The sequence below is a fragment of the Trichechus manatus genome, unplaced genomic scaffold (assembly GCF_000243295.1).
Source record: "Trichechus manatus latirostris isolate Lorelei unplaced genomic scaffold, TriManLat1.0 scaffold00115, whole genome shotgun sequence".
In the NCBI taxonomy this organism is placed as follows: domain Eukaryota; kingdom Metazoa; phylum Chordata; class Mammalia; order Sirenia; family Trichechidae; genus Trichechus; species Trichechus manatus.
Window position 1 is genome coordinate 8,186,669 of NW_004444051.1, and position 13,039 is coordinate 8,199,707.

Consider the following 13,039-nt stretch of genomic DNA (forward strand, 5'->3'; position numbering starts at 1 on the left):
ATTATAAATCCCAGTTGATCATGGTGAATTATTTTTTTGATATGTTGCTGAATTCTATTGGCTAGAATTTTGTTGAGGATTTTTGCATGAATGTTCATGAGGGATATTGGTTTGTAATTTTCTTTTTTTGTGGTGTCTTTACCTGGTTTTGGTATCAGGGTTATGCTGCATTCATAGAATGAGTTTGGGAGTATTCTGTCCTTTTCTATGCTCTGAATTAGCTTTGGTAGTAGTGGTGTTAACTCTTTTCTGAAAGTTTGGTAGAATTCTCCAGTGAAGCCATCCAGGCCAGGGCTTTTTTTTTTTGTTGGGAGTTTTTTAATTACCTTTTCAATGTCTTCTTTTGTTATGGGTTTATTTAGTTGTTCTACTTGTGTTTGCGTTAGTTTAGGTAGGTAGTGAGTTTCTAGAAATTTGTCCATTTCCTCTAGGTTTTCAAATTTGTTAGAGTCTAATTTTTCATAGTACTCTGTTATGATTATTTTAATTTCAGTTGGATCTGCTGTGATATCACCCATCTCATTTCTTATATGGGTTATTTGCTTCCTCTCCTGTTTTTCTTTTGTCAGTTTGGCCAGTGGTTTATTAATTTTGTTGATCTTTTCAAAGAACCAGCTTTTGGTCTTGTTAACTTTTTCAAATGTTTTTCTATTCTCTGTTTCATTTAATTCTGCTGTTATTCTTATTATTTCCTGTCTTCTGGCACTCCAGGCCTTCTTTTGCTGCTCTCTTTCTATTTGTTCCAGTTGTAGGGTTAATATTTTGATTTTGGCCCTTTCTTCTTTTTTGGATGTGTGCATTTATTGCTATAAACTGATCTCTGAGAAATGCTTTTGCTGTTTCCCAAAGGTTCTGGTAGGATGTGTTTTTATTCTCATATGATTCTATGAATTTCTTTATTCCATCCTTAATTTCTTCTATAACCCAGTAGTTTTTGAGTGAGGTGTTATTCAGTTTCCATGTGTTTTATTTTTTTTCCTCGCTTTTTCTGTTATTGATTTCTACTTTTATGGCTTAACGGTCAGAAAAGATGCTTCGTAATATTTCAGTGCTTAGGATTCTGTTAAGGCTTGCTTTATGGCCTAATATGTGGTCTATTCTGGAGAATGTTCCATGTGCGTTGGAAAAGAAGTATACTTGGCTGCTGTTGGGTGGAGTGTTTGATGTATGTCTATGAGATCAAGTTGGTTGATTATAGCATTTAGATCTTTGTGTCTTTGTTGAGCTTCTTTCTGGATGTTTTGTCCTTCACCAGAAGTGGTGTGTTGAAGTCTCCTACTACTATTATGGAGCTATCTGTCTCTTTTCAATGCTGTTAGAGTTTGTTTTATGTATTTAGTAGCCCGGTCGTTGGGTGCGTAAGTATTTATTATAGTTATGTCCTTCTGGTGTATTGACCCTTTAATCATTATATAGTGTCCTCACTTATCCTTTGTGGTGGATTTTACTTTAAAGTCTGTTTTGACAAAGATTAAGATTGCCACTCCTGCTCTTTTTTGAGTGTTGTTTGCTTGCTATATTTTTTTCCATCCTTTGAGTTTTAGTTTGTGTCTTTAAGTCTAAGGAGTTTCTTTTGTAGACAGCATATAGAACGGATCGTGTTTTTTAATCTAATTTGCTACTCTCTTTCTCTTGCTTGGTGCATTTTGTCCATTTGCATTCAACAGAATAATTGATAGGTATTAGGTTAGTGCTGTCATTTCGATGTGTTTTTTGATGTGTTGTTCACAGTTTGTTCTACTTAATTTTCTGTGCTGAGTCATTTTTTCTTTTTATATTTTCTTTTCATCTTTCTTATTGTTGTTTTTGTATTTGCTGAGTCTTTATATTTTTCTTATTTCTTATTTGGACATGTAGGATTGTTAGTTTCCTTTATCTTAATATTTACCCCTATTTTTCTAAGTTTATATGAGTCATTTATTTCTTTATATTGCCTTGACTTCTTCTGCATCTGAAAAGTATATGTCTACATTTTTTAGTCCCTCTATTTTGTTTAATGTTGTCATCTTTTACATATTGACATCTCTGTTTCCCTATTTTCAGTGTTTTAGCTTTGATTTATTTTTGTGACTTCCCTATCTGGGTTGATACCTGGTTGCTCTGTCCTGTGTTCTAGTCTTGGGTTGTTATCTGATGTTATTGATTTTCTAACCAGAGGACTCCCTTTAATATTTCTTGTAATTTTGGTTTGGTTTTTGCAAATTCCCTCAACTTCTGTTTATCTGGATATGCCCTAATTTCACCATCACATTTGAGAGACAGTTTTGCTGGATATATAATTCTTTCCTGACAATTTTTTTCCTTCAGGGCTTTCTATATGTCATCCCATTACCTTCTTGCCTGCATAGTTTCTGCTTAGTAGTCCAAGCTTAGTCTTATTGACTCTCCTTTGTAGATGACTTTTCGCTTATCCTTAGCCACTCTTAAAATTCTCTGTTTCTCTTTGGTTTCGGCAAGTTTGATTATAATATATCTTTATGACTTTCTTTTGGGATCTACCTCATGTGGGGTTCAATGAGCATCTTGGATAGATATCTTCTGATCTTTCATGATATCAGGGAAGTTTTCTGCCAACAAATCTTCAGCAATTCTCTCTATTTTCTATTATCCTCCTGTTCTGGTACTCCATCACTTGTAGGTTATTCCTCTTGATAGAATCCCACATACGTCTTTGGGTTTCTTCATTTTTTTAAATGCTTTTATTGATTTTTCCTCAAGTAATTTGGTTTCAAGTGCTTTATCTTGTGTCTCACTAGTTCTGACTTCCATTGCCTCATTCTGCTCCTGTGCCTTTCTATTGAGTTGTCTAACTCTGAAATTTTATTGTTAATCTTCTAGATTTCTGATTGCTGTGTCTCTGGATTCTTGCAGCCTCTTAAATTTGTCATTGTGCTCTTCTCTAATCTTTTTAAGTTCCTCTATTGCGTGTTCTGCGTTTTGCCTAATTTCCTTCTGAATATCTTGAAGAGTTCTGTATATTAATCTTTTGTATTCTGCCCCCAGTAATTCTAAGAAATTTTGTTTTTCTGGAAAATTTCTAGATTCTTTATTTTGGGAGCTTGCTGAAGCCATCATGGTCTGCCTCTTTATGTAATTTGATATTGACTGTTTTTTCCAAGCGATCAATAACTTATTATATTTATTTATTTTATGTTTGCTTACTGTGTTCTAGCTTCTTGTTTTGTTTTGTTTTGATATGCCCAAATAGGCTGCTCATGGAGCTAGCCCAATCACTGGTGCCCTTGAAGCTCCAGTGTCCTGCCATCAGATGGCCAGACTTGCTACTAAGTATGTTAGCCCAGGAGTCTGCCCACTCTTCCTATCTGGATTCAGCTCAGGTATCCAGGTAGCTAGCCACCAAGTGTGTGGTGCAGGCTCTCACCTACAGTCCTAGACCGGCATGGGTGATTGGTGTAGGCCCATGCATCTGGCTACAAGTCAGGGGGCTGATGGCTGCCGCCAAGTGTCTGGGAGGAAAGTGTGTCCCTGTTTCCTAGATTGAGTAGGTGGGTAGGTTTTGCAGCCAGACTGTGAGCACCCAATGCTGTTGGTTGTAAGGACTGGGGGGCATCTCTTAATCTTGGGCCCCACTCGCAGGTGGCTAGGTGGCGTGGGTGGAACCGTCAGTCCTCAGGCCCCTGATGTGGGTAGGTGGAGACCCTGCTTAATAGGCAGAGCAATGTCAAATGTCACAAACCTGCGACTTCACAGCTGAAAAAGTTGAAGTTAGACTTCAGGTATACACCCTGTTGTACTGTTGTAATTAGGGCCTATGGTGTTGAAATGGGCCTACACAAGTCTCTGCAGGGAAAAAGGCACTCAGAGTTCATGGAACCCTTATGCCTGTGCCTAGGCAGAGGAACTGTGCCTACCCTGAGTTCCTGGCTTAGGGGAGCTGACAGATTATTTTTTCCTCCTGTTTGTTAATTTGTTCCCTCTTCATGGCCGGGAGAATGGCTCAGGGAGTGTGATGGGTTCTACTTCTAGCCCGAAGGACTCGGCAGTCACTGATGGTGTCCTGAACCCAGTGCAGAGTAGAGAACAGGGTGGTAAATGGGAGAGAGGTTTCTCCCTAAGGTGGGTGTTTTTGATCTGCACAGTAGGCCAGACGCAAATACTTATCTTTCGCCGATCAAGGGCTGCTTCTCACTGGTTCTGGAAGACCGAGTAGACTCTGTGCCGCTGGTTCTTTCCCCAGGTGGAAAATACCTCCTGAGCACTGCTGTTTGCCTCACCGCTCACCCCCGAGCTGATCCGGGCTGAAGGGCTCTGGCTTCCACCGGGTCCTCGCTCCCTCCGAACCGTCTCTCCCTCCCCCGCGACTCAGTCTGATTCCTCAGCTTTGCCGTTGATGTCCATGGCTCCTAGATTGTCATATATAATGAATTCACTTTTTTTTTTGGGTCTTTGTTGTAAGAGGGACCACTGGAAGTGTCTGACTACTATGCCATCTTGGTCCCACCCTTCCCTTCTTTTTCAATTGCTAGGGTAAGAAGTCTAGGTGCAGTTTTCCAATAGTGAGGCACTCTTTTTCTTGGAGATAGGTCTGGAAGGGCTTTGAAGAAAACCAAGCCAGCTTGGTAGACCATGAGGAGGCAGAGGAGGCCTGGGTCGGCTGAGTGATGGTTTCTGGGCCTGTGAGTTAATCTTAAATCTATTCCACATCATCCCTGCCCCATAGCATGCACAGTCCAACCTCTTTGTCCTTCATTTATGTTTTTCTTCGTTCTGGGAAAGCCCAGTCCCTCCTGGGTGCCTCTGTAAGTCTCTCTTTCTGTACAAGTCTCTGTAAGAGTTGTCAACCTTCCCTGCATCTTACAATCACCTGAATTTTTAAAAGTCCAGAATGTTAGGCCAATTAAATCAGAATCATTGGGGACAGGACCCAGGCATCAGTATTTTTTAATGTTCTTAGCCTGGCCCCCTCCAATTTTTACCTATTTTAAAAATCCTCCTGATTTACCAACCTGAGTCTCATCCCTCATTAATCATGAAACTTCTCATTTACTTTGGAACTTGTTAGTTACCATCAAGTCCACTCAAGCTCATGGCGACCTTATGTGTAACAAAAAGAATGAAACATTACCTGGTCCTGTGCCATCCTCACAACTGTTGATATGTTTGAGCCAATTGTAGTTTAGATCTAAAGGGCACATAATATAAGTTCACACAATGTAATAAGCACACACAACATTAATATTGACTTATTTTTAGGTTATTTGTGTTTGTTCCCCTGGTTAGATTATAAGCTCCTTAAAGGCATGGATCCTGCCATCTTTCTCCCAATTCCAGAGGTTCTCGAACTTGGGTGTGCATCACAATCCCCTGGGGGCTTGTTAAAATATAGATTGCTGGGCCCACCTGGAAATGCTTCATTCAGTAGGCCTGGGTTAGGGTCTGAGGCTTTGCATTTCTAACAAGTTTCTAGGTGATGCTGCTGCTGCTGCTACCACTCTTGAGAACCACTCTTGAAAATACTCTGGAGAACCACTGCTGTATCCTCTGAATCAGTTGTTCCTCATGTGCAAGGATGCTGAATAATTACTGGCCAAACCCAAAAGAATGGAACATTTCCCTGTGGCCACTCTACTGGGTTCATATGTCCACTGTAGCTGTGGGCTTGTCCCTGGGCTGAGAGAATGTGTGACTGATCCCCTTAAGCTGATCATAACTTTTTGACTTTCTAGTTGCCAATTCCTTCAGATTTTGAACCTTGCTAAGATGGTTATTTCTCTCTGTCTGTCTGTCTCTGTGCCTGCCAGTTGTTGGTTGTGCGTTTAGGCTAGGTAAAAAGATATGATTTAATCGGGTAGGATTAAGATCATAGTTCACTTCCTCTGTCCCTCAAGGTAGAAAGTGAAAGTGGGAAGTAGCAGGAACATTTCTTTTGGAAAGACTGGTGAAGAAAGATCCCCAAATAGAAGAAAAACTCAATACAGCCAATTTTTCAAAAAGGAACAAAAATCCCTGAAAGTAATCTTTTTTATGAATTATAAGGGGTCCAGAGACTTGTTTTTTATTGGGAAAACAAAAGAGCTCAGATGGAGCTGATATCTGCTATCTCAAGGCCTTACCTCTGGGCACAGCCTAGGGGAATTATACCAACAGCTACAGTTCATTGTAGCATGAAAAACCACTGACACCTAAGTTGAGAGCTTATTATTATCTTCAATCTCTTTTTGATTAAGTGCCTTCTACAAGTGAATTGAGGCTGAAATTTTCCTTCCGAATACTCTGAACAGTTTAAATTACTTTTCTAGTTTTAATTAATGGTTAAACCACTTGATGTGTTCGGAATTTGATTCATGTGGATTTAAACTGCAAAGATGCATGTTAGGTTTATTTGTTTCTGTATCCATTAATTAACTAATTAGTTAATTTTTAAATCAGTTGAGTTTTCATATAGGTTTCAGGCGATTATTTTGTAATTTTCTTTTAGGTAAAATATTCTTGGGATAATGGTCACTGAGATTTTTCTAAGAGAATTTAGTGCCTAACTTGTGTAATCGGACAGTTTGGCATTGCAAGTTGAATGCGCGGCTATTTCTCTTTTTGTGTATCTTCAATGTTGAACCCTGAATTAGAGCCATTCCCTGGCTTATTTGATGTTAATTTAAAAAGAGAAAATTTTAGAGGCAGAAAACAGTTGATGATCATTTTGAAGAAACATTTGAGTTCTTTTATTAGGTACCAAATGAGAGAGTCATTTTGCAGCTCTTGATTTGATGTCATTTGCCATCTCTAAAAGGACATATTCTTAGGATTGTTGTTGTTGTTAGGTGCTGTTGAGTCGGTCCCGACTCATAGCGACCCTCTAGGGCAGAGTAGAACTGCCCCACAGGGTTTCCAAGGAGCGGCTGGTGGATTTGAACTGCCAGCCTTTTGGGGACAGGGGAGACCCAGAAAGCTAACTTCACATCCAGCTTAGGCCCTTTACATTAAAAGGTTCTCTGCTTGTGTGGGAGTGGTCCCTGGGTAGTGCAGACATGCTTGGCTGCTAACCAAAAGATTGGAGGTTCAAGTTCACCCAGAGGCACCTCAAAGAAAAGGCCTGATAACCTACTTCCATGAAATCAGCCGCTGAAAACCCTATGGAGTACAGTTCTACTCTGACGCACGAGGTCACCGTGAGTTGGAGTCAGCTTGATGGCCACTGGTTTTTTGTGGGTGGGCAAGCAACGTTGGCTAGTCTTAAAGGGTTGAAAAAGAAACTATTGGCTCCACCACTAATTATACCACTACTTTCAGCCTTTCATAACTGTCTTAGGCTGGGTTCTCTAGAGAAGCAAAACCAGTAAAGTGTATAAATATACATATATAGAGAGATTATATCAAGGAAACAGCTCATGTGATTGTAGAGGCTAGAACGTCCCAAGTCTGTGGATCAGGGCAGAGACCTCTCCCAAGACACACAGCTGCAGAAGCTGGCAAGCCCAAGATCAGAAAGTCGGAGAGCAGGGCTCCCACTCGCCGGCTATGCAGATTGGCGAATCCCAGGTTTGGCAGATAAGCTGACAGCTCAAGTCCCAAGAACGGGAGATGAGACGACAGGAAGCAGCTGCAGGATCCAGAGACAGCAAAAAGCCAAAACGTCTGCTTATATACAAATGCGGGCCACACCCCCAAGGAGACTCCCTTTCATCTGACTGGTTACTCACAGTATATTCAATCATGGGAGTGATTACATTAAAACACGAAGAATCATGGCCCAGCCAAGTTGACACACAATCTTAACCATCACAATAACTCTTCCAAATGAATATGGAGGAAAAAGCCAAACACAAACCTGAGATTCACTGATGTGGAAATCTGAAAAACAAAAAAAACTAGAAAAAATTGTCAAATGGGGAAAACAGTAGAGATGTTCATTCTCTCTTTTTTCCCCCGTAGGTGAATTTTGTGGCCTGCCAGCTGTTTGCTTTGTTTGCTGCTTTCTGGTTTCGCCTCTACTTAAGTCCTGGTAAAACTAGTCCTGATGTCCGGCATGCGTTTGCCACCATTTTTGGCATCTATTTTGTCATCTTTTGTTTTGGTTGGTGAGTATGAACCTCATAAACTCTAATACTTATCTTTTGGATGTTTTGTGTCAATGTTCTTGGCATCTCCTAGGCACTAAGGTAAGAAGTATCTGATTTTTACTCTTACTGTAAAATAATGGTGCCATTGCAGGAATCTCCACTTATTGTGAAAACCTGGAACCGAATAACTGGTGACCCATTAGAGGTCAATGCAGTGAATTTTTCTTAAAATTAGAGCTCGACAGATTTCTCCCTGGGTCCTGTAAACAGGATACCATAGGGCTTTATTTTTTCCATATGGGGAACTTTCCTTAACCACTGTGGATGATGGTATATTTCTTTCATTCCTGCTAGATACAGTGGTGTTAGTCATGAAGTCAGTCAGAGAAGAACAAAGGTTTTAGCACAGGTCTTGAGGACTGTGAGTCATTCTCTAGCAGAAAAAAGCCTGTACGTAAGCTGGGCAAATCCCCTGAGTGGCACTTCTTGGAGAAGAAGTTTAAGGGGCCAACATTTTTAGAAGTGCAGCTTAAGGAAATATTTGAATTTGTTCAGAGTACTAGAATACTGCTCGTACTCCTTTGACAGAAATCTGACAAAGGATGAGTATTTTGAATTGGACTCTGGGTAAAAGTCTTAATATGTGGGGGAAACCTGATTTTGGTAGTGTTCTAATAAAACATAAGAAAATAAGGTCCTGAAGAAAGAACGAACTTTCTTGTAGACTCTCAGTTGTGTGTGTGACAAACTTGTAAGCATTTTATTTATAGATTCCTGACATTACTACCACTGTAGTTAGCAGGCTATGTCTTGACTTCTGTGTTCAAGATTTAGTATCTTAAATCTTAATTATGTAGGCAAAAATTAGTTGATTTATTTTCTCTTACATAAACACAGTTTAGCTGGTCACTTGCTTTTTGGTGAGAGTAGAATGAAGTAGACAGTATGAGCAGCCGATAGATACGTTAACAGAAAATATATTCAATGTTTTCGCATCTCCATTATGTCTTAAAGGTACTCCATACACCTTTTTGTGCTGGTGTTAATATGCTATGGAATTATGGTCACTGCAAGCATACCCAATATTCACAGGTAAGATTCTGGGAATGAATAATGCAAGGTGAGGTTTTCTGTGATCTTTGAAATATATTTCCCAGGGTAATAGAGTAACTTCCTCATTTTCTATAAGTGGTGTATCCTAAGTTCTCTAGAATATCAGAAGGAGGGATGAGGATCCTTAAAGAGTAGGAGTCTTCTGGGAAGGCTTTATGAACGTGGTGGGATGCAAATTGGTCATCAGGAGAAAGAATATATTAGGATTAGGTTCAGATGCATCTAGTAGAAAAATCCAGGTTAAGAGTGACTTAAACAAGACAGCATATTTCTCATTCACATAAAAGAACCCTTAAGTAGTTCCACAAAGTCACAGGTACTTAGTCATCTTTCTTTCTATTTCATTGACCTCAACATGTAGCTTCCATATTCAAGGCTACCTCATGGATTAAAATGGTTTCTAGAAGTCCAGCCATCATGTCTGCATTCCAGTAACAAGGAAGGAAAGAAAGGTGTCACTTTCCCTTTTTAAGAGCCCTATTAGAAACTCCACAGAATTCCTTCACTTACATCTCTTTGTCCAAAACTTAGGAATATGGCCACACTTAGCTTCAAGGCCATGTTTTAACTGGGTGGCAATGAGCTCGCCTAAAAACTGGGTTCATTTCCTAAGGAGGAAGGAAGCAAACTTTGCTGCAGGTATATAGCAAATAACAGCATGGTGGTTTTTCAAGCAAAGGGAACAAGAGCAAGGTAGAATGGGGTGAGAGTGGCATGTACTTTGGAACTTTGCATGCTAAAAGTGAGTATGTAGTGAGGAAGGGCAGTGGGCCAAAATTTTTTTCTTGGGTTTTTATTGAGGTAGGATTCACATAACATAAAAGTTCACCATTTTAACCATTTTAAAATATACAATATAGAGGTTTTTAATAAATTCACCCCCCATCTGTCTGTCAGTTTGTTGTACTGTGGGGGCTTGCATGTTGCTGTGATGCTGGAAGCTATGCCACTGGTATTCAAATACCAGCAGGGTCACCCATGGTGGGCAGGTTTCAACTAAGCTTCCAGACTAAGACAGACTAGGAAGAAGACCTGGCTGTCTACTTCTGAAAAGAATTAGCCAGTGAAAACCTTACGAATAGCAGTAGAACATTGTCTGATATAGTGCCAGAAAATGAGCCCCTCAGGCTGGAAGGCACTCAAAATATGACTGGGGAAGAGCTGCCGCCTCAAAGTAGAGTCGACCTTAATGACGTGGATGGAGTCAGTCTTTCAGGATCTTCATCTGCTGTTGTGGCATGACTCAAAATGAGAAGAAACAACTGCAAACATCCATTAATAATCAGAACATGGAATGTGTGAAGTATGAATCTAGGAAGATTAGAAATCATCAAAAATGAAATGGAATGCATAAAGATCAATATCCTAGGCATTAGTGAGCTGAAATGGACTAATATTGGCCGTTTTGAATTGGATAATCATATGGTCTACTATTCTGGGAATGACAAATTGAAGAGGAATGGCGTTGCATTCATCCTCAAAAAGAACATTTCAAGATCTATCCTGAAGTACAACGCTGTCAGTGATAGGATAATATCCATACGCCTACAAGGAAGAGCAGTTACTATGACTATTACTTATATATTTACACACCAACCACTAAGGCCAAAGATGAAGAAATTGAAGATTTTTACGAACTTCTGCAGCCTGAAATTGATCAAACATGCAATCAAGATGCATTGATAATTACTGGTGATTGGAATGTGAAAGTTGGAAACAAAGAAGAAGGATCAGTAGTGGGAAAATATGCCTTGGTGATTGAAATGATGCCGGAGATCACATGATAGAATTTCGCAAGACCAATGATTTCTTCATTGCAAATACCTTTTTTCACCAACATAAATGGTGACTACACACGTGGACCTCGCCAGATGGACTACACAGGAATCAAATCAGCTACATTTGTGAGAAGAGACGATGGAGAAGCTCAATATCATCAGTCAGAGCAAGGCCAGGGGCCAGCTGCGGAACAGACCATCAGTTGCTCGTATGCAAGTTCAAGTTGAAGCTGAAGAAAATTAGAACAAGTCCTTGAGAGCCAAAGTAAAACCTTGAGTATATCTCACCTGAATTTAGAGACCATCTCAAGAATAGATTTGATGCATTGAACACTAATGACCGAAGACCGGATGAGTTATGGAATGACATCAAGGACATTGTCTTAGTTGTCTAGTGCTGCTACAACAGAAATACCACAAGTGGATGGCTTTAACAAAGAGAAATCTATTTCTTCACAGTAAAGTAGGCTAAAAGTCCAAATTCAGGGCATCAGCTCCAGGGGAAGGCTTTGTCTTTCTATCGGCCTTCTTCTCATCAGTGCTCCCCTGGACTAGGAGCTTCTATGCACGGGGAGCCCGGGTCCAAAGGACGCACTCTGCTCCTGGCACTGCTTTCTTGGTGGTATGAGGTCCCCCTGTCTTTCTGCTCACTTCCCTCTTTTATATCTCAAGAGATTGCCTCAGGACACGATACAATCTTGTAGATTGAGTCTTGCCTCATTAGCACAACTGCCGCCCCTCCTCCCTCATTAACATCATAGAGGCATGATTTACAACATATAGGAAAATCACACAATACCTGGAATCATGGCCCAGCCAAACTGATACACACATTTTTTGGGGGACATAATTCAATCCACCAATGACATTCCACCCTTTGGCCCCCAAAAAAATCACATCCTTGCAACACGCAAAACATATTCACCCCATCATATCACAGCCAAAGTCTTAACTCCAAGTCCAAAATCCAGAAATTCCTCTTCATCTGTAAAATCTAGAATACAAGTTATCTGCTTCCAAAGGTACAATGGTAGAACAGGCACAAGCTAGACATTTCCATTACAAATGGGAGAAACTGGAGGAAAAGAAGGGATAACAGGTACCAAGCAAGTCAGCAGAACATATTACATTAGCCCTCAAGGCTTTGAAAATAATCTTCTGTCCTCTGAGACAATTTACACAGTGGCCCTGCCCTCCAGACTGTAGGTATTGGCCACACTGTCCAGATTCTGAGTGGAGGCCCCTCAGCCCTGGGCTTCAGCTCTGCTTCCCAGGCCCATTGGGACAGCAACTCTGCTCCCTTGGCTTTAGGCGCACCATTCTCCCAGTCCATCTGAGTGGCAGCTCCACCCTTAGAAACACCAGAGGCCATGGGTCCACCCTTTGAAACCCCAGAGATCATGGCCATACCTTTTGAGACTGAGGCAGCTCAGCTTCTTGTGTTCCTTGTCTCGTTAGCTTCTGTTTCCTGTGGCCTCTCAGCCCTCAGGCCTCACACCTGCATCTGCCCTGCTGGAGCAAGTGTTCCAAAGCTGGATAGCTCCACTAATAAGGGCCTGGAGCACCCCGCTCCACCAGAAAGCCTTGTGTGCACAGGCACTCAGCTCTCTCGCTCAGTGGGTCAGCTCCAGCGCCCTCTCGCACTGGTCTCCTGGTTCTGCTGCTGCTGGTTCTCTGCCACTGTCACTTCTCTGCTGCTGCTGGTCCTTTGCTGCTGCCACGCTATCCATTCACAGTTTCAAAACCGCTTCCACATTTTAGGTTTCTGTTAGAGCAGCACCCCACTCTCTCGGTACCAAATTCTGTCTTAGTCATCTAGTGCTGCTACAACAGAAATACCACAAGTGGATGGCTTCAACAAAGAGAAATTTATTTCTTCACAGTAAAGTAGGCTAAAAGTCCAAATTCAGGGCATCAGCTCCAGGGGAAGGCTTTCTCTCTCTGTCAGCCTTCTCATCAATGTTCCCCCGGACTAGGAGCTTCTTCATGCAGGGACCCTGGGTCCAAAGTATGCACTCTGCTCCTGGCACTGTTTCTTGGTGGTATGAGGTCCCCCTGTCTCTCTGCTCACTTCTCTCTTTTATATCTCAAGAGATTGCCTCAGGACACAATCCGATCTTGTAGATTGAG

At 41.1% G+C, this 13,039-nt stretch overlaps 1 protein-coding gene across 1 annotated transcript in view; it reads left to right on the forward strand.

The window, feature by feature from the left end:
* MBOAT1 (membrane bound O-acyltransferase domain containing 1) overlaps nt 1-13,039 on the forward strand; it is a 160,396-nt gene that overhangs the window by 76,662 nt on the left and 70,695 nt on the right. The window contains exons 2-3 of the mRNA XM_004383998.2: nt 7,891-8,036; nt 9,033-9,110. Of these exons, the coding sequence (XP_004384055.1) occupies nt 7,891-8,036; nt 9,033-9,110 (224 nt within the window). The remainder of the gene's footprint in view (nt 1-7,890; nt 8,037-9,032; nt 9,111-13,039) is intronic.